Source organism: Mustelus asterias, chromosome 23 (genome assembly GCF_964213995.1).
Source record: "Mustelus asterias chromosome 23, sMusAst1.hap1.1, whole genome shotgun sequence".
NCBI lineage: Eukaryota > Metazoa > Chordata > Chondrichthyes > Carcharhiniformes > Triakidae > Mustelus > Mustelus asterias.
The window spans coordinates 64,789,205-64,810,857 of record NC_135823.1 but is presented as its reverse complement, the minus strand read 5'-3'; the positions used below and the strand labels follow the sequence as shown (position 1 = coordinate 64,810,857).

At 45.1% G+C, this 21,653-nt stretch overlaps 1 protein-coding gene across 7 annotated transcripts in view; it reads right to left on the bottom strand.

The window, feature by feature from the left end:
- The window catches only part of wdr24 (WD repeat domain 24), a 31,781-nt gene extending 10,417 nt beyond the window's left edge, over positions 1 to 21,364 (bottom strand). Inside the window, exons 1-6 of one of the 7 annotated variants that reach the window (XM_078240809.1) lie at positions 21,282 to 21,364; positions 14,142 to 14,985; positions 12,176 to 12,353; positions 4,912 to 5,581; positions 1,689 to 1,801; positions 995 to 1,113 (exon numbers count right to left, since the gene is read on the bottom strand). In XM_078240809.1, coding sequence (XP_078096935.1) covers positions 995 to 1,113; positions 1,689 to 1,801; positions 4,912 to 5,581; positions 12,176 to 12,353; positions 14,142 to 14,622 — 1,561 coding nt within the window. In that variant the 5' untranslated portion in view covers positions 14,623 to 14,985; positions 21,282 to 21,364. Of the gene's footprint in view, positions 1 to 994; positions 1,114 to 1,688; positions 1,802 to 4,911; positions 5,582 to 12,175; positions 12,354 to 14,141; positions 15,131 to 21,095; positions 21,139 to 21,281 lie in introns of those variants that run through there. The other 6 variants (XM_078240812.1, XM_078240813.1, XM_078240811.1 and 3 more) reach the window with 6 other exon arrangements.
- Positions 21,365 to 21,653: the final 289 nt, after the last annotated feature.

The following is a 21,653-nucleotide window of genomic DNA, read 5'->3' as shown; positions in this document are numbered from 1 at the left end:
GGCACTGACAGTTGTACAAGGAAGCGACAGAGTGGTTAGCACTGCTGCCTCTCAGAGCCAGGGACCTGGGTTCAATTCCCGACTTGGGTCACTGACTGTGTGGAGTCTGCACGTTCTCCCCGTGTCTGCGTGGGTTTCCTCCGGGTGCTCTGGTTTCCTCCCACAGTCTGAAAGACGTGCTGGTTAGGAACATTGGCCATGCTAAATTCTCCCTCAGTGTACCTGAACAGGCGCCGGAGTGTGGTGACTAGGGGATTTTCACAGTAACTTCACTGCAGTGTTAATGTAAGCCTACTTTTAACTCTATTAAATAAACTTAAACTTAAGAAACGACAATGCGAGTGAGGGAGAAAAACTGCTTCAACTGAAAAATAACATTTTTATAACAGTGGAGATTGGTGGCGAAGATAGAGTTCTTTCCTAGAATGATTGGTTATCTATCACAATCGTTGAAAAATGGGCAGTGTACTGATGGATATACTTTCTTCTTTGATAATAAAAGTAACGTTTATTTACTGTCACAAGTAGGCTCACATTGACACTGCAATGAAGTTACTGTGAAAATCCCCTAGTCGCCACACTCCGGCGCCTGTTCGGGTACACTGAGGGAGAATTTACCATGGCCAATGCACCCAACCAGCACGTCTTTCAGACTGTGGGAGGAAACTGGAGCAACCGGGGGAAACCCATGCAGACACGGGGAGAACATGCAGACTCCACACAGACAGTGGCCCAAGCTGGTAATCAAACCCGGGTGTCTGATGCTGTGAGGCAGCAGTGCTAACCACTGTGCCACCGAACAGAGTCAGAATCTTTACCACTCTGATAAATCACAATAAGCCAAGTAGCACTAGCATTGGCACTGTTGTACCATGTCTCACCAATAAGTTTAATTAAAGTTCATCCAATTAAACAGTTTAATTGGAGTTCCCAGTACACATGTACAAAAATACTGACCCAGCAACATGGCAAAAATTGAGTATATTTATTGTACCTTCATTTGCGGTGATCAAAGGATTGGAGGAATCTAAATGATTAATCTCCTGTCGGTTTTCAGCCTTCCCTCGCTCCAACCTAGTCTCGTTACCCAGTGCCGCAGAGAGTTCCTTAAGACTGGGCAGGAAAATGAAACATGAATACATTACGTTACCTGCTGTATTAAACTTCTTAAAAAAAAAAATCACCAAATCAGACAAAAACTGACTTTTGAACATGGAAACTGTAGTATACATTAAAAATAAGAAAACCCATACCGACAGTAGATAAACTTACATACTTTTATCCTCTGTACAAATAAGTTATTCTAAATGAGTACAGAACATATCGAAAAGCAAGACCAAATGGTTCACTGCTGAGAGGCCAATTTAGTCATAGTCATAGAGGTTTACAGCATGGAAACAGGCCCTTCGGCCCAACTTGTCCATGCCGCCACTTTTTTTAACCCCCAAACTAGTCCCAATTGCCCGCATTTGGCCCATGTCCCTCTATACCCATCTTACCCACATAACTGTCCAAATGGTTTTTAAAAGACAAAATTGTACCCGCCTCTACTACTACCTCTGCCAGCTCGTTCCAAACACTCACCACCCTCTGTGTGAAAACATATCAATTATATATCAGAAATGTAATCTCACCACAGCACTCTATGACCATTTTATTTGAAATTAAACTGTCCCTGCCTTTCTTACCTGTTCATAAGAGGCAAGCCCCCACTCTTGCCTATACTTTGATTCAAGTTGACAGATGAAATAGCACCTGGGTTGGAATAAACGATCCTCAGCATCGTCCATGTCTGAGCCACCTAGACGCAGAGCAGGAGCAAAGTTAAATCTCGTTTTGTACCAGTGGTGTAGTCCACCAGGGATGCTGTTAGCATTGGCCTGGAGTAATATGTGCAGCTTTGGTGTCCCTATCTGAGGAAGGATGTCCTTGCTATAGAGGGAGTACAGCGAAGGTTTACCAGGCTGATTCCTGGGATGGCAGGTCTGTCATATGAGGAGAGACCAAGTCGGTTTGATTATATTCACTGGAGTTTAGAAGAGTGAGAGGAGATCTCATAGAAACGTATAAAATTCTAACAGGGTTAGACAGGGTAGGTTCAGAAAGAGTGTTCCCAATGGTGGGGGAATCCAGAACTAGGGGTCATAGTTTGAGGATAAGGGGTAAACCTTTTAGAACTGAGGTGAGGAGAAATTTCTTCACCCAGAGGGTGGTGAATGTGTGGAATTCACTCCCACAGAAAGTAGCTGAGGCCAAAACATTGTGTGATTTCAAGAAGAAATTAAGTATAGCTCTTGGGACTAAAGGGATAATGGGGGTGGGGGCGGGGGGCAGCTTGTTGAATTCGAAGATCAGCCATGATCAAAATGAATGGCGGAGCAGGCTCGAAGGGCCGAATGGCCTCCTCCTGCTTCTAGTTTCTATGAAAGGTGAATCGATACAGGTTCAATTCACCCTCAACTCATTTCAGTTACAAACACAGGGTTACAATAATATAACATCTGTTGTAAAGTGCAATTAAAGAATTGAATCAGGGGGGGTTTCACAGTAATGCTATCAGCTCCGCATTCACTGTGCACATCAACAGGGAATATTTTTAAATATTTGAGCGTGATATTTTAAACAGACACACAGCACAAACTGAATATGTGAGGAGGAGCTGTCATTGGTCAGTTAAATCCCATTCCTTGGGGCTGATTCACTTAAACTTTCTCAGCCATCAAAGCACCACCTGGGGATGGGAAACAAATCATCTTCACCATTCACGTGTCACATAGTTTGGTACCCCTCCCTCAGAACTGCAATCAGGACACACTTGCTTTCCAGTGAACTGCAGAATCCCTACATCATTTACAACACGTTACATGAAAACGTTCCCCCCACCTCCTCTGAAAAATTACCACTTATTTTGGGATGCAATTTTATTGGATGGCACTGCTGCCTCACAGCGCCAGGGGCCCGGGTTCGATTCTGGCCTTGGGTGTCTTAGTCTGTGTGGAGTTTGCACATTCTCCCCATGTCTGTCCTCCCACAGTCCAAAGATGTTCAGGTTAGGTTGATTGGCCATGATAAATTGTCCATTAATTTCCCAAGATGAGTAGGTTAACGGGATTAGCAGGGTAAATATGTGGGGTTACAGCAATAAGGCCTGGGTGAGATGCTATGTCAGAGTGGGCGGCACGGTGGCACAGTGGTTAGCACTGCTGCCTCACAGCGCCAGGGACCCGGGTTCAATTCCGGCCTCGGGTGACTGTGTGTGGAGTCTGCACGTTCTCTCCGTGTCAGTGCGGGTTTCCTCCGGGTGCTCCGGTTTCCTCCCAGTCTAAAGATGTGCGGGTTAGGTTGATTGGCCCTGCTAAATTGCCCTTAGTGTCAGGGGGGTAAGCAGGGTAAATATGAGGGGTTATGGGGATAAGGCCTGGGTGGGATTGTTGGCGGTACAGGCTCGATGGACCAAATGGCCTCCTTCTGCAGTGTAGGGATGATATGGAGTCTGCGTGGGTTTCCTCCGGATGCTTTGGTTTCCTCCCACACTCCAAAGGTGTGCGGGTTAGGTGGATTGGCCATGATGAATTGGCCATTAGTAGGTTAGGGGGATTAGCAGGGTAAATATGTGGGGTTACACGAATAGGGCCTGGGTGGGATTGTGGTCAGTGCAGACGCGATGGGCCAAGTGGCCTCTTCTGCACTGTCAGGATTCAATTATGGATTCTACGAATATATCAGTCAGCTGCTGCCTGACATGGTGCCCAAGGGATTATTCTTCAGGGGTAACTGACGATGAGCCAGTAGGTGCACTTACTCTGGTGGAAACCACAGCTGACCCCACTGACACACATGTACTTCCCAGCAAGCTCTCACTAAACTGCCGGGTCCACCATTTCCCCTGGATTCCTGCTGAAGTCATGCCAATGGGAGAGGAATCTCTTACATTTCTGTCGATAGGTGGGAGGAGTGGCAGGGAGGAGTGGCAAGCTCTGCTGCCTCACAGCACTGGGGACCCAGGTTCGATTCCCGACTTGGGTCACTGTCTGTGTGGAGTCTGCACGTTCTCCCCGCGTTTGTGTGGGTTTCCTCCGGTTGCTCCGGTTTCTTCCCACAGTCCAATGATGTGTGGGTTAGGTGGATTGGCATGATGTGGAGATGCCGGCGTTGGACTGGGGTAAACACAGTAAGAAGTTTAACAACACCAGGTTAAAGTCCAAAAGGTTTATTTGGTAGCAAAAGCCACACAAGCTTTCGGAGCTCTAAGCCCCTTCTTCAGGTGAGTGGGAATTCTGTTCACAAACAGAGCATATAAAGACACAAACTCAATTTACATGAATAATGGTTGGAATGCGAATACTTACAACTAATCAAGTCTTTAAGAAACAAAACAATGTGAGTGGAGAGAGCATCAAGACAGGCTAAAAAGATGTGTATTGTCTCCAGACAAGACAGCCTGTCTTGTCTTGAGACAATACACATCTTTTTAGCCTGTCTTGATGCTCTCTCCACTCACATTGTTTCGTTTCTTAAAGACTTGATTAGTTGTAAGTATTCGCATCCCAACCATTATTCATGTAAACTGAGTTTGTGTCTTTATATGCTCTGTTTGTGAACAGAATTCCCACTCACCTGAAGAAGGGGCTTAGAGCTCCGAAAGCTTGTGTGGCTTTTGCTACCAAATAAACCTGTTGGACTTTAACCTGGTGTTGTTAAACGTTTTAGGTGGATTGGCCATGCTAAATTGCCCCTTGGCGTCAGGGAGACTAGCTAGAGTAAATGCATGGGGTTTTGGAGATAGGGCCTGGGTGGGATTATGGTCGGTGCAGGCTCGATGGGCCGAATGGCCTCCTTCTGCATTATAGGATCGTATGATTTATTTTATAATTATTCTTTTTCCATTTTTGACCCAAGTAATCACAGTACCTGATAACGATACAATTCTTTCGCAATTTTGGCATTATGATCACAAAGCTCCGCAAGCGAGCGGCCAGCCAGCATGTACTGTTGCGCCGTGTTGACAAACCAGTCCATGGAGTTACTGCCCAGTTCGGTTTCAAACACGTTCAGAGCGCTGGATACGTTTGCAAATTGTTCCGATAAATCGGGCTTCTTGAAGAAAAAAATGGGATAACGTCTCTCCCCGCCGTAGGTTTTCCGGTTGGAGTCGCTGCCAAACATGCTGTCCTTTCCCGCAAAAGCCAAGTCCCCAAACAGCCCGTAGCACAACCCCTCAGGATTGGCACGGTCGACAGGCCGGCTGGCGTCTTTAAACATGTGCTGGTACAGAGTGCTGTCTTTCGACCCGGAGAGGAGGTAGTAGGGATCATGAATGTGACGCCACACAATCCCTGTGGTAACATCCTTGTGCTCCTCAAACATTCCAAACGGGATGTAGGGCCGTCGAATGTCCCACACGTAGATGTTGTGATCCACCATCATGGAGCAGGTCGCCAGATGGTATTTCATTTCCGGTCTCCACTTCACACGAGCCACTGAGGCAATAGTCTGAACACAATATATCTCCTTGGTCTTCGGTGTGGAAATGTCCCAAACTTTCACCATTTTATCCCGTCCTCCGGTTGCTAACCATCCTCTGAAAAAACAAACATAACATAAGCAGGCAGCATGCTGCATTTATTAAGATCTATACACCACCGTTCAACCTGCGAAGAGAATTCTTCTGCAAAAAAAATAATCAAATGTGCAGAGCAGATTAGTTGAACTGTGTGATGCACATTCGATGTGAGCAGGGTGCTACGCGGCCCTTTTTTATTCAAGAACATGGCATCAATGGGAAGGTGAGTATACATGAAGCTTATTTATTAGTGTCACAAGTAGGCTTACATTGACACTGCAATGAAGTTACTGTGCAATGTTGAATTAGAGCAACATTTAGAATTGGAGAAATTATAACTTGTACATTGGTTGAGTAGAGAAGGAAAGTATCTACTTTATGTTTTTAGTTTGACGTACCTGGCTTGTGCTGCAGTGAAGATAGTAGTTTATTTATTAGTGTCACAAGTAGACTTACATTAACACTGCAATGAAGTTACTGTGAAAACCCCCTAGTCGCCACACTCTGGCGCCTGTTCGGGTACACTGAGGGAGAATTTAGTAAGGCCAATGCACCCTAGCCAGCACGTCTTTTGGACTGTGGGAGGAAACCTGGACAGACACGGGGAGAACGTGCAGACTCCACACAGACAGTGACCCAAGCCAGGAATCGAACCCGGGCCCCTGGCGCTGTGAGGCAGCAGTGTTAACCACTGTGTCACCGTGCCGCCCCTTGGTGACTATTAAGATCTATACACCACTGATCAAACTGTGAAAAAAATCCTTCAAAAAAAAAATCAAATGTGCAGAGCAGATTAGTTGAATCTGGTGATGCACATTCCATGTGGGCAGGGTGCTACGTGGCCCTTTTTTATTCAGGGACAGGGCATCAATGGGAACGTGAGTATAGAAGGAACAAGATGGCTGGGAGACAAAAAGCAGAATACAAGGAGCTGTGCTGGAATGGCCTTCTCAACTTGCATGAACATTTTGCATATAGGCACGAGGGGAATGATGCTGAAGTTTATTTATACCATTCATACTTTGAGGGCACATACAACTGAAGAACAATTCAGGAGATTTGTAGAGGAAACGAACCGGTTAGCAAGTTCGGCAGATAGAAAAAAAGTGTTAGAAAAGGAACAACATGTTACTTATGAGACCAAACGTAGACTGGGTGATCGCTTTGCTGAGCACCTTCGGTCTGTGTGCAATCAGGATCCTGACCTCTCCATTGCTTGCCATTTTAACACACGATCCTGCTCCCATGTCCACATGTCTGTCCTTGGCCTGCTGCAATGTTCCAGTGAAGCTCAACACAAACTGGAGGAACAGCATCTCATCTTCCGGCTCGGCACTTTACAGCCTTCCGGTCTCAACATCGAATTCAACAACTTCAGATGATTTGCTCTACCCCACCTCGGCCCCTTTGTTTTCGTTCTATTTAATTTAATTTTTTACTGTTCTCTACCTTTTGTTTCTTTATTGTCTTTCTTCATTTTTCTTTTCCCCCCCCCCACTCTTTTCTTCCCCCTACTCCATCCCCCTTCCCTTACCTTTTCTCCCCCTGCTTCCCTTTTTCTACATTCTACCTCTGTCCCATTCACCCCTTTCCCCAAACATCTCCATCTGTCACAGCTTACAGCTTCTCTGCCGTTTGGCCATTCACACCCTTTATTCTCTCTGTGGGCTGCCATTAGCAGCCTCTTCCCCTGGTTTCTGTGGCTATGACTCATCTTTCATTCCGTCACCCAGCAGTATAAATCTCTCCCACTTTTTATGCCTTTTAGCTTTGACAAAGGGTCGTCTGGACTCGAAACGTCAGCTCTTTTCTCTCCTTACAGATGCTGCCAGACCTGCTGAGATTTTCCAGCATTTTCTCTTTTGGTTTCAGATTCCAGCATCCGCAGTATTTTGCTTTTATCCAGGGTTACTCATGATAAATGGTTGTGGTGGAAGGATCGCTTCACCCTGGTCTTTAGGTTCAAGTTATTTTACTGTAAGCCCCTACTCCAGAGCTGCCGGCCTATAAAGAACCCCATCCCCAAAGTGTTGCCACTGTTTATGACACAATCAATTCTATAGGTTTTACTGGCAATTCTCTTAACATGATGATTGCCACACTCTGATTACCAGCACATTGACACAGCAGAAAATCTTCTAAGAGTTGTGGAACAGAGAGATAATGAAAGCAAGCATACTATGGAAAGATCATGAAAGAAGTTAAATGGAATCCTAATTTTTATATTTAGGGCCACAGAGTTGATGTTAAATTCGTAAAGATGCTGTGTGCCATACTTGGAATAGTGCGTGCAGATCTGTACACCCAGTTATGTTCAAGGACAAAGAGTACAGCAAGAGTTTATTAAAAGTGCTTCGGATCAAAATTATAATGAAAGGCTTGAATGATTGGTGCTGTTTTAATGGAAAAGAAAGAGCAAGTAATTTCCCCCAAAATTTAAGAGGTGATCTTTAAGAGCACCAATTTGAGAGAGCGGCACGGTGGCAAGCACTGCTGCCTCACAGTGCCAGGGACCAGAGTTCGATTCCGGCCTTTGGTGACTGTGCGGAGTCTGCACGTTCTCCCCTGTCTGTGTGGGTTTTCTCCGGGTGCTCCGGTTTCCTACCACAGTCCGAAAGACTTTTTTGATTTTGATTTGATTTATTATTGTCACGTGTATTGGGGTACAGTGAAAAGTATTGTTTCTTGAGCGTTATACAGACAAAGCATACCGTTCATAGAGAAGGAAAGGAGAGGGTGCAGAATGTAGTGTTACAGTCATAGCTAGGGTGTAGAGAAAGGTCAACTTCGTGCAAGGTAGGTCCATTCAAAAGTCTGAAAGATGTGCTGGTTAGGTGTATTGGCCATGCTAAATTCTCCCTCAGTGTACCCGACAGGCACCGGAATGTGGCAACTGGGGGATTTTCACAGCAACTTCATTGCAGTGTTAATGTCAGCCTACTTGTGAAACTAATAAATAAACTTAAATCATAAAAGATTTTGAGAGGATAGTTGTTGAAAGTTCAGTTCCACTGCTGGAAATATCAGTGGCCAAGCACATAATTCACAGAGCTTATAATATGGAATGTCTCACCACAGCAGCTAGTAAAGCAGAGACAAGAAAGTTTTGAAAATAAATATAAAAGCATATGGAGAAATGACAGTGAAGTAGAATAGATTAGAAAAGTCGCTCCAGCTAAAGAAAAGACACCAGTATTACTGAGGTGGAACAGACGAGCCTGTTATGCTCTCATTTCTGTTATTTTATTAATGACTAAAGTTCTCTCGATCAGACCCGGCGAGAGGAAACAGTAGAAGCCGTTTCCTAACTTTTTTCTTTGAAAGCTCAAGATAAACAACAAAAACTAAATTTGAACAAGTGCATCACATGCAGTCAAATTAGTTGAGAGGTGGTGGCATAGTGGTACTGTCATTAGACTAATAATCTGGGGACCCAGGGTAATGTTCTGGGGACCCGGGTTCGAATCCCGCCACGGCAGATGTGAAATTTGAATTCAATAAAAAAGGTCGTGAATGTAGCCCAATCCATCGCGCAAACCAGCCTCCCATCCATTGACTCTGTCTGTACTTCCCGCTGCCTCGGCAAAGCAGCCAACATAATTAAGGACCCCACACACCCCGGACATTCTCTCTTCCACCTTCTTCCGTCGGGAAAAAGATACAAAAGTCTGAGGTCACGTACCAACCGACTCAAGAACAGCTTCTTCCCTGCTGACTTTTGAATGGACCTATCTTACATTAAGTTGATCTTTCTCTACACCCTAGCTATGACCGTAACATTACATTCTGCACTCTCTCCTTTCCTTCTCTATGAACGGTATGCTTTGTCTGTATAGTGTGCAAGAAACCATACTTCTCATTGTATCCCAATACATGTGACAATAATAAATCAAATCAAAAATATCTGGAATTAAAAGTCTAAGGATAACCACTGTCGACTGTCATTAAAAAAAACCCCACCTGATTCAATAACGTCCGTAGGGAAGGAAATCTGCCGTCCTTACCTGGTCTGGCCCACGTGCGACTCTAGAGCCACAACAATGTGGTTGACTTTCAAATACCCTCAGGGATGGGCAATAACTGCTGGCCTAGCCAACGGCGCACACATCCCATGAATGAATAAAAATAGTATAAAATGCTCATGGCAAACAGCTTGAGCTATCACCTCAGCCTTATTTATGAATATATTCCACTAAACATGAAAGGTGCAGTTCCTGAGCACCAAAGCCTCTGCTTTAGCATCTAATCCAGAGCATCTGAAGGACTCCAGTTTGATTTCAGTGGATCCTCTACAGTCTGTTGGCTCACCTTTAAAAGAAGCTGTGAGTTACATGCTGGCACAGAGTGTTGAAGCTGCAATATGCTGCCAACTGATAGGGCATGTCACAATGTTGCTGCTAAATATTGTCAAATTTCTCCCCCTTTCGCCTAGTTATTCCATCTGTTATCCCCCCAGTCTCCTTCAACCTTTCCTCCTCTCCCTAACTCTGTTACATAAATAGCTGCAAATGGTTACAAGACCCCACTGGAATGATGTGTGTGCCAATTTCCCCACTGTCTCCATATGGGTGCAGCTTCTTCTCACCTCCCCTTTTGGGTCCTAACAGATTATACAGGCGGAAGCTGGGAACGAAGCTGTTGCCTGTGATTCCCCATATGGCGAGTTCACAATCTCAATTGAATAATAAACAGGTGCTGAGTACAGGTTGGGCAACTTTCCACCGAAAGCAACCAAGAACGAAGGCAGGAAACGATCGGACACACTGCAGTGTGCCCGCAGTCGCCTTGTCAAGAGCTCGAGGCACTGCCTGGCCACCAGTTCAGCCAAGGTAGAGCACTGCGTAAGAAAGCAGAGTGATACAAAGCAGAGAGAAATTTCCACTCAGGTCAGATAGAAATCATAGAAACCCTACAGTACAGAAAGAGGCCATTTGGCCCATCGAGTCTGCACCGACCACAATCCCACCCAGGCCCTACCCCCATATCCCTACATATTTACCCACTAATCCCTCTAACCTACGCATCTCAGGACACTAAGGGCAATGTTTTTAGCATGGCCAATCAACCTAACCCGCACATCTCTGGACTGTGGGAGGAAACCGGAGCACCCGGTGGAAACCCACGCAGACACGAGGAGAATGTGCAAACTCCACACAGACAGTGACCCAAGCCGGGAATCGAACCCAGGTCCCTGGAGCTGTGAAGCAGCAGTGCTAACCACTGTGCCACCGTGCCTTTATAGCTTTATTTCTATGTTGAAATTTTGACTGCAAATCAGGGCTCATGTTAAAATATTCCACGATTTGCTGGCAATTTTCAAGAATACAATTTATCGCTTAATATCGGACCTTTTTGTAAATTTTTGACAATGGATTGCTTTTTGCCATTTTTGTTATTTATTTATTAGTGTCACAAGTAGGCTTACATTAACACTGCAATGAAGTTACTGTGAAAATCCCCTAGTCGCCACACTCCAGTGCCTGTTCAGGTACACTGAGGGAGAATTTGATTTGATTTATTATTGTCACATGTATTAGTATACAGTGAAAAGTATTGTTTCTTGCGCACTATACAGACAAAAGCATACCGTTCACAGAGAAGGAAAGGAGAGAGTGCAGAATGTAGTGTTACAGTCATTGCTAGGGTGTAGAGAAAGATCAATTAAATGTGAGGTAGGTCCATTCAAAAGTCTGATGGCAGCAGGGGCGAAGCTGTTGGGTCTGTTGGTACATGACCTCAGACATTTGTATCTTTTTCCCGACAGAAGGTGGTGGGAGAGTTTGTCTGGGGTGTGTGGGGTCCTTGATTATGGCTGCTTTGCCGAGGCAGCGGGAAGTGTAGACTGAGTCTACATTAGTACGGCCACACTTGGAATACTGTGTGCAATTCTGGTCACCCTCTTATAGAAAGAATATTAAACTAGAAAGAGTGCAGAAAAGATTTACTAGGATGCTACCGGGACCTGATGGATTGAGTTATAAGGAGAGGCTGGATAGACTGGGACTTTTTTCTCTGGAGCGTAGGAGGCTGAGGGATGATCTTATAGAGGTCTATAAAATAATGAGGGGCACAGATCAGCTAGATAGTCAATATATTTTCCCAAAGGTAGGGAAGTCTAAAACTAGAGGGCATAGGTTTAAGGTGAGAGGAGAGAGATACAAAAGGGTCCAGAGGGGCAATCTTTTCACACAGAGAATGGTGAGTGTCTGGAACAAGCTGCCAGAGGTAGTAGTAGAGGCAGGTACAATTGTGTCTTTTAAAAAGCATTTAGATAGTGACATGGGTACGATGGGTATAGAGGGATATGGGCCAAACGCGGGCAATTGGAATTAGCTTAGGGGTTTCAAAAAAAAGGGGTCGGCGTGGACAAGTTGGGCCGAAGTTTCCATGGTGTAAACCTCTATGACTCTGGTTTGTGGTCCTCCCTTTGGTACACATATATATTTGTAGACACAAACTGATGTCTATCTACTATTCTGCATGAGCCAAGTTACACCAAAGCTCACTTTAAGATCTTAATGTAGTTCAGTTTGGCAAAAGAAGAAAAAGAAAATCAGTCGTATCAGACTCTAAATACAATTACTGAAGGTTACAGAGCCTCACCGTACTCACCTATCGTCTGGGTGCCAGTCACAGCAGAAGACAGGTCCATTATGCGCTGTGAACATACGCTCATATCTATCTGGCCGTCTCATGTCCCATTGCTGGACATTACCATTTTCAAATGAAGCAGCAAATATGAAATAGTCTTTTACACTGAACTGGACATCCCGGACACTTTCTGACTGACCTACAGAAGATAAAGTTCCACTTGCAAGATTACCAAAATAGGTTCAATTGTTATGGCAGTTAACATCTGGCAGGACTTATCGGAACACACAAGTCTTCGGTCATGAGGTGAATGTCTTCACTGCAAGACATCCAAGTCCCCAACATTACAGAAATTTGAATAGTTCCTACTGCTTGTGGGGCGATGGCCTCGAACTACCTAGGGTTAAGTGTCAATCTTAGTTCAGAAACATAATGAGGACAGCTGGTGCAAGATGTGGAAAGTGTCAATTTAACGCAGTGGGTTAAGGCTCATTGTTGGAGCAATTAAAGGGGTCGGAGTATCTAATCCACAGAGCAGTTAACTAGGTAACACTTAACAGAAACCAACACTTTAGTCAACTGAGACTCCACTCCCTCCCAAACAACTCCCGAGATCCGAAGTCCCAATTTCCTCAGCTGTAAAATTTAAATATTTTAAAGTTTCAAGAGTTGAACAAATCAAAACTAATGAGAGACAAATAAGGACTGATATCAGGGGCTCTCTCCATGTAAAAGGTGATTGGTGCATGGGATGGAATTCTAGCTGCAACATGGAAGCTTTTCTGAATGGACAGACAGGATGCTCTTAATCCCCTCTTTCATGCATAATTAGCTCACAAACTGTTAGTTATTATAAATCATCTGCTTTAATTAAACTGATAACCTTTTCTAAAATTTCATAGAATCACTATAGTGCAGAAGAGGCCATTCAGCCCATCAAGTCTGCACCAACTCTCTGACAGAGCATCTTACCCAGGCCCTCTCCCCGTAACCCCCCACATTTACCACGGCCAATCCATCTAACCTACACATCTTTGGCCACTGAGGGGAAATTCAGCATGGCCAATCCACTTGACCTGCACGTCTTTGGACTGTGGGAGAAAATCAGAGCACCCGGAGGAAACCCACACAGGCACAGTGAGAGCGTGCAAACTCCACACATTCACCCTAGGCTGGAATTGAACCCGGGTCCCTGACACTGAGGCAGCAGTGCTAACCACTGTGCCACCTATGTTGGCAGCACGGTGGCACAGTGGTTAGCACTGCTGCCTCACAGCGCCAGGGGCCTGGGTTCGATTCCCGGCTTGGGTCACTGTGTGGAGTTTGCACATTCTCCTTGTGTCTGCGTGGGGTTTCCTCCGGATGCTCCGGTTTCCTCCCATAGTCGAAAGATGTGCAGGTTAGATGGATAGGCCATGCTGAATTGCCCCTTAGTGTCAGGGGGACTAGCTAGGGTAAATACATGGGGTTATGGGAATAGGGTCTGGGTGGGATTGTGGTCGGTGCAAGCTCGATGGGCTGAATGGCCTCCTTCTGCACTGTAGGATACTATGATTCAAAAGCACTCCTTATAGGATGGTGGCTGCCTCAAGCTGAGGAAATTGGGGCCTAATATTACTGCTTGACCATCAGACCACCCATGCTGCTCTTCACGTTTAGATGGTAAAGCAGGTCATGCTCAAACTGGGACTGGGATTACTTTAGGCACAGCTTCAGCTATATTACTTCAGAGAGACATGCCATTTTAGGGAAGTAAACCCTGGGGAAACTATTAACCGGTTCGCCACCATTGCTAATATTTCTAAAGCTCATTAACAGACAGGATAATTTGTTTCGAAACGATATTCACGTTGGTGGAAAGTTTTCCAAAACAGGAGTAACGGGGCAATTAAAATTTTTCTACAAGTAGCTCACAAAGGAATACTGTTTCTTAAACGAACCGAAGGCTTTGACTCTACGGGAAGATAGATAATTATATATCCTTTACCGGAGAAGGTGCTCACTGATTCTCTCTTCCGAAGGTCGAAGCATTTCATGTAGCCATCCTGGGAGCCACTCAGAAGCATGTGCACCTCATTGGGGTGGAAGCATACCTTATTGACTGTGCGTTTGTGCTCAGTGAAAAGCTGATCCTGTTTGTTGCGAGATGGTTTGCCCAGATTCCAGGTCACCACCGCTCCGTTTGTGGCGGCCGTGGCCAGCAGGTTATCGTCCATCTGGTGCCACACCACGTCGGCGCAGCTGAAGTTGAGAGAGAGCTTGCGCCCGACCCGCAGGTTAGCTTTCTCCACAAACTGCTCCTCCTCTATGGAGTAGATCTTAAAAATGTTGCGGCCAGCCACCACCACCTGGGCGGCGTCCCTGCACACGCTAATGGCATTGGCGGGTGCGTCAAGGTGGCAGAACATCGTTCGCCCTGTGATGGCTGTGCCACTCAGAGCCGTGGTCACCCGTGCCATCTTCTCCATTGAAAGCACACGGAATCTCTGGCAACGCTGCCAGTTAGGAAAGGGGAGCTGCCGTTACCAATTACTTCAGCTTTGCCAACCCGAAGAATATCAGAGCTTCGTGTTTTAAACAATCTCCAATTGGTCCTTACGGACTGGTCAGCTTATCGGAGAACATACACCAACGCGGATCCTGACAGATCTCGAAGAACTGGCATTGTTCTAGGGGTACGAACACAGTCAAAAATTGGATTAGATTCCTCAAGTTTAAGGCATTTCACTCAAATACAGTTTCTGTCCATCAACCGTCGGTGGAATATATAAAACTAATGACTGTTCCAGACTGGTAAAAACCCAAAAATGCACATTGGTTTGGATAAAAACCTGAAATTAAAGAGTAAAAAGAATTAAGGTTGAATCATCAATTAGTAAATCCATTTGGAGATGTGACCACTTCATCATCTCAAGACATACTGCAGCTTTCCAATTGTCCTTGGGTGGGTCGATGCATGGATAACCGGCAGGATTTTCCAACCCCTTGTTTTCCGGCGGTGGAGGCAACTTGCCATTAGCTGCCAGCAGGAATGTCCAGTCTCACCAATGTCTATGGCGTTTGGCGTGGCTCACCTAATGCGCCATGGGAAACCCACTGTGGGGGGAGGGGGCTGGCAGGGGTCACCTTAAGCGGCACAGGAAGATCCCATTAGCAGGAAGGGTAGGAAAATGTCACCCAATGTCACATGATTATACTATCTGTTTTTGCTTTCACTCTTAGAAAAATCTAAAGCAAAATCTAAAATATTCTCGAGATACATGCATCATCTCCTTTTCTCACCATCCCGTGCACACTTTGTTGCAGCGATTAGATTGAAAGAACAGCCATACAGAACAGGCAAAAATCTCTACAAATTTATTCAGCTCATCATATCTGCAGGTTTCCTTTTCAGAAGGGCAGCAATCCTGCTGGATATTATTTTGATACGTGTAGTTAGCCATCTTATATTATCATTATATACTGAAAATACATCTCCAGCACCTCTACTATATTAAGAAAAGACAGTGTGGAATGTAATAAGTACTGGAACAGAAATACAGAACACTAACAGAACACCAAATGTTTTGACAAAGGGTCATCTGAACTCTAAACGCCAGCTCTTTTCTCTCCTTACAGATGCTGCCAGACCAGCTGAGATTTTCCAGCATTTTCTCTTTTGGTTTCAGATTCCAGCATCCACAGTAATTTGCTTTTATATAGAACACTAATTTGAGATCATAGTTCCTTCCACAATAATTTTATTCTGCCATTGCGTGACATTATTAAGTTTTGCTTGGTTAGCCAACATCTCAATCCGGAGGGAGGGCAGCTCATTTACTTCTAGGCCTCTAGTCATCACAGTAACTTCATTGCAGTGTTAATGTAAGCCTACTTGAGACAATAATAAATAAACTTTAACCTGAATTAGTGTCAAAGGGTGGAAGGTTCCCATCCTGTAAGGAAACACACAGGTCTGTAAAGTACCTTCCTCGCAACAACCTAACAGTTTACAACTTCTGTACTGAGAGTTAGAACGTACCACTTTATTCCACTTTTTAACTGCCAAATGTACAGTTCACACATCTTGGATCAATTAGTACTATTTTCCATGACAGGTTGTGTTGCTTTTGAACCCATAATCAAAAATGGCACGCAGTGATTTCCATCAAATAAGATGTTGAACTGAGGTTCCGGTGACCAAAATAAAGCATTATTTGCCTACAATGCGTCATCTTATGTTCCCCCTTTGTCTCAAAACATTCAGGGTTAAAAAAATACCGAGAAAATATAACTATAGTTAGTCAAAGAGCAGCAGCTACTATACAGGAGGGGGATAATAAGTAGAAGAGTAGAACAAGAGTATCCTGTCTTTAGCACTGAGTGGACTAGATTTCAATCACTTACGGATTCGCTGTACAAGAGACACTAAATGGACTAAATAGATGCAGCGATCAGACATTTGATTAAACTGATGAAATGGGAGGTGAGATTCTGAGGCACGAATATCAGCCAGAATGTTTAAGGTTATTTATTAGTTTTTACTTACATTTTTATTTATAAGAATGAAATCAGACAGAAGAAGTCTGGATTTAAACAGTACAATCAGGCTAAAGTATCTAGCAAGATGAAAACATTTGAAAAACTTTATTCCATCCCTAACTTGGCACAATAATTTTCAAAGAGCGAATTTTCCCAACAGGAATCTAAATATACTATTTTTACTTCAGTTTAGTTTTTATTTATTAGTTTCACAAGTAGGCTTACATTAACACTGCAATGAAGTTACTGTGAAAATCCCCTAGTCGCCACACTCCAGCATCTGTTCGGGTACACTGAGGGAGAATTTAGCATGGCCATTGCAGCTAACCAGCACATCTTTCGGACTGTGGGAGGAAACCGGAGCACCCGGAGGAAACCCACGCAGACACGAAGAGAATGTGCAAACTCTACACAGACAGTGACCCAAGCCAGGAATCGTAGCCAGGTCCCTAGTGCTGTGAGGCAGCAGTGCTAACCACTGCGCCATACCAGAATAGTTTTTGAACCCTCTTCTTTGGTTTTTATTTGGATCATTTAGCGTCTACAGCAGAATTAAAACGACTATCAATTGTCAGTTTCACCTATTGGAGACCACACTTCACCTTCCCAATTCAACCCTTTACCAGGGCTCGCCAACATTGATGCAACTAACACCGTGGCAAAGATCAGCCGATTCACAATCACACAACCCTTTCCCGATCCTCAGAGACATCTTGGAACAAACATGGTCACACTATGTACGCTTGCATACTTCCTTCCACAGGATTGGGGGCATATCAGAGATCTCGCAATTGCAGAAATCCTGTGATGATAACTTCAACACATGACAAAACAGTAACATTATAAACAAAAAATATGCAAGTTGGATGAAAGAAATATGGCTGCATTTTCCCAACTTCTCAGGCTTTGGCTATTGATTCAGATACAGAAAGGGACAGAGCTGAAACGGACAGGGTTGGATGTAGAGCAGTTTACACTGAATTTAGTGACAAGAATTGAGGCAATTTTACATTAAGAATTGTTCATGCAACTACAATCATAAGAAGGAAAATGACCATTTCACAATAAATCAAAATTTAATTAGTTACTTATTTGTCGCACACAACTTGCTTTACAATTATGAGGTTTATGTTTTGGGACAGTCTTTAATTTGGGGTGAAATGAAGGGGTGCATATAACTGTTCTGAAGTCTGCCTGACAACATGCCTGGGTGAGGGAGTTGTTAAAGATTCAAGGAAGCCCAGATTGTTTTGCTGGGAAGAACCTGCAAGATGTTTACACATGGTGACAAAGATGAAAATCAATGGTGGAGTGGTCTCCCAAGTCCTAGAAAGGTGTTGAGGATGTCAGGTTGTGAACAGTTATGCTTTAAATTGTCCATTTAATTCAAAGATGGAATAGAACTGAGGGTTTAGAGAATAGTTAATCTGCCTAGATACACAGCCCATGCGATTCACATAGCCATAGGCCACGAGAGGAAAAGGGTTTCTAAGACATCCTATAAACTCACAGACAAATTAGTCGACCAGGATCCAGGAAGTAGGAATAGCTAGAGAAGTCTCTCTAGTTCAGTGCATAGGAATGCTGGTGGGGGCTCACACTCAGATTAAAATAACAAAATTCATGAGGGTTTGAAATGAGGCTGAAAGATTCACCTAGCTTTCACTGGAAGAGGAATTGCAAGGGGAAACCCATACTATGAAAGATTGTTCTGGGGTTAAAAGTTACCAGACTGGGAAAGAAAATAAAATCAGAAATAAATACTTGGGGGCTAAGAATTCTTCTGGACTTCTGGGAAAAAAATCAAATCAGGATGAAAGGATCAGTGTAAAGTATACATATGAAGATGTGAGGTGGGTTTTTAGATATGGCTCTATTCTGAAGTTTAAAGTACGATTTGCCTAAAATAACAGTGCTTAATAGGGAGTGTTGTTAGGCTGTTTGTTACAGTAAGTCTTAAGATACAAAATCTTGTATTTTGGCAGCACAGTGGTTAGCACTGCTGCTTCGCAGTGCCAGAGACCCAGGTTCAATTCTGGCCTCGGGTCACTGTCTACGTGGAGTTTGCACATTCTCCAGCCAGCATAATCAAGGTCCCCACACACACTCTTCCAACTTCTTCCGTCTGGAAAAAGATACAAGTCTGAGGTCACGTACCAACCAACTGAAGAACAGCTTCTTCCCTGCTGCCATCAGACTTTTAAATGGACCTACCTCATATTAAGCTGATCTTTCTCGACACCTTACGACTGTAACACTACATTCTGCACCCTGTCCTTTTGTTCTCCACTATGTACTCTATGAATGGTATGCTTTGCACACAAGAAACAATACTTTTCACTGTCTCCCAACGTACGTCCAAAAGACATGCTGGTTAGGTGCATTGGCCGTGCTAAATTCTCCCTCAGTGTACCCGAACAGATGCCGGAGTGTGGCGACTAGGGGATTTTCACAGTAACTTCATTGCAGTGTTCGTGTAAGCCTGCTTGTGACACTAATAAATAAATTTTAAACTAAAACTTTTTTAAAAATGACAATAATAAATCAAATCAAACCCGATGGACCAAATGGTCTATTTTCACATTGTAGGTATTCTATGATAAAAGCAAAATACTTTGAAGCAAAAACAGAAAATACTGGAAATTCTCAGCAGGTCTGACAGCATCTGTGGGGAGAGAATAGAGCCAACACTCCAAGTCTAGATGACCCTTGGTCAGAGCTGAAGATAGCAGATTTCCTCCCACAAAAGGACAGTTAATGTTTTTTTAAATGACAATCCAGCAGTGTCATAGTCGAGTCCAGATGACCTCCCTTGAACTCTGACGAAGGGTCATCCTGAGTTGAAACGCTGGCTCTATTCTCTCCTCACAGATGCTGTCAGACCTGTTGAGATTCTATAAACCTTTTGTACCAAGTCTCTTTCTCTCTCTTCCACCCTCCTCCCTCCCTCCCTCACCCCTCCTCAGCCCAGCCACTTGGAGCAGGTTTGCGGACAGCTCCAGCTCCTTCGGAACTGGCAGTGTGTGATCACAACATGGGGAGTGGCAGAGCTCACTGCCTCCCCCGACAGCAACCCCAATATCCAGTCACAGATTAATGATAAACCCCCCCCCCCGCACAGATTAATAATAAACCCCCCCCCTCACACAGATTAATAATAAACCCCCCCCTCGCAGAATAATAAACCCCCCCCTCACACAGATTAATGATAAACCCCCCCCCCTCGCACAGATTAATAATAAACCCCCCCCTCACACAGATTAATGATAAACCCCCCCCCCCGCACAGATTAATAATAAACCCCCCCCCTCACACAGATTAATAATAAACCCCCCCCTCGCAGAATAATAAACCCCCCCCTCGCACAGATTAATGATAAACCCCCCCGCACAGATTAATGATAAACCCCCCCCCTCGCACAGATTAATGATAAACCCCCCCTCGCACAGATTAATGATAAACCCCCCCCCCCGCACAGATTAATGATAAACCCCCCCGCACAGATTAATGATAAACCCCCCCTGCACAGATTAATGATAAACCCCCCCTCGCACAGATTAATAATAAACCCCCCCTCGCACAGATTAATGATAAACCCCCCCTGCACAGATTAATAATAAACCCCCCCCCTCGCAGATTAATGATAAACCCCCCCTCACACAGATTAATGATAAACCCCCCCGCACAGATTAATGATAAACCCCCCCTCGCACAGATTAATGATAAACCCCCCCGCACAGATTAATGATAAACCCCCCCCCGCACAGATTAATGATAAACCCCCCTACACAGATTAATAATAAACCCCCCCCGCACAGATTAATGATAAACCCCCCTACACAGATTAATAATAAACCCCCCCGCACAGATTAATAATAAACCCCCCCCACACAGATTAATAATAAATCCCCCCCGCACAGATTAATGATAAACCCCCCCCTGCACAGATTAATAATAAACCCCCCCCTGCACAGATTAATAATAAACCCCCCCCTGCACAGATTAATAATAAACCCCCCCCGCACAGATTAATAATAAACCCCCCCCTGCACAGATTAATAATAAACCCCCCCCGCACAGATTAATAATAAATCCCCCCCGCACAGATTAATGATAAACCCCCCCGCAGATTAATAATAAACCCCCCCTGCACAGATTAATAATAACCCCCCATCACAGATTAATGATAACCCCCCCACACAGATTAATGGTAAACCCCCCTCCCTCTGCAGTAGCCACAGGGGGTGGGAGCAGTCAGTGGGAATGTCGGTGACTAAGGGTCTCCCAGGCCGCAGCCCCCCCCCCCCCCGGGGGGGGGGGATCTGCCGCCCGCCTCCTTCCCTCATCCCCCTCACTCTTCGTCCGAAAAGTTTTCCCACTTTGCATCACCCCCCCCCCCCCGCAATAAAAACCCTCTCACCTTCCCCGCTTCGCCGCCATGTACCGGAAACCGTCCCCTTATCACTTCCGCCCTCCCTGTTTCCCTCCCCGATCCCTTCACAAACGTTCCGCCCTGGGGAAAATCGTTCCCAGCCTCATGCTCCGGGCTGAGCCGGTAGTTTAAAAAAAAATCAACCCCGCTTCCCCCGGGCCGGGCTCCCCTCACCTGAACCGGGAGACTCCAACCGCCCAATCACCGGGCGAAAGGGGATGTGAAGGAAATCTCTCTCCCGCCGCCGGGAAAACCCGTTCCCGCTTTCGGTGGAAACTCCAACTCCCGTCAGCCTCGGCGGCCGCCCCACGTGACACAAACACGATCACGTGGTCGGCCGCGGTGACTATGGGAACGGCGCAGCCAATCCGCGCCCGGCACCGGCTTCGGGGTGTCCGTGACGTCAACGACGGGCGGGAGCGGGAGTGCGCATGCGTTAGGCTACAATGGGCTCCAGCTGGGCTCCTGTTAATCTTTTAGGGTAAACCAAATCAAAGGAACTTAGAGACAAAGGAAAAAGGGCAGCTCCCACAAAAGGAGGGGGAG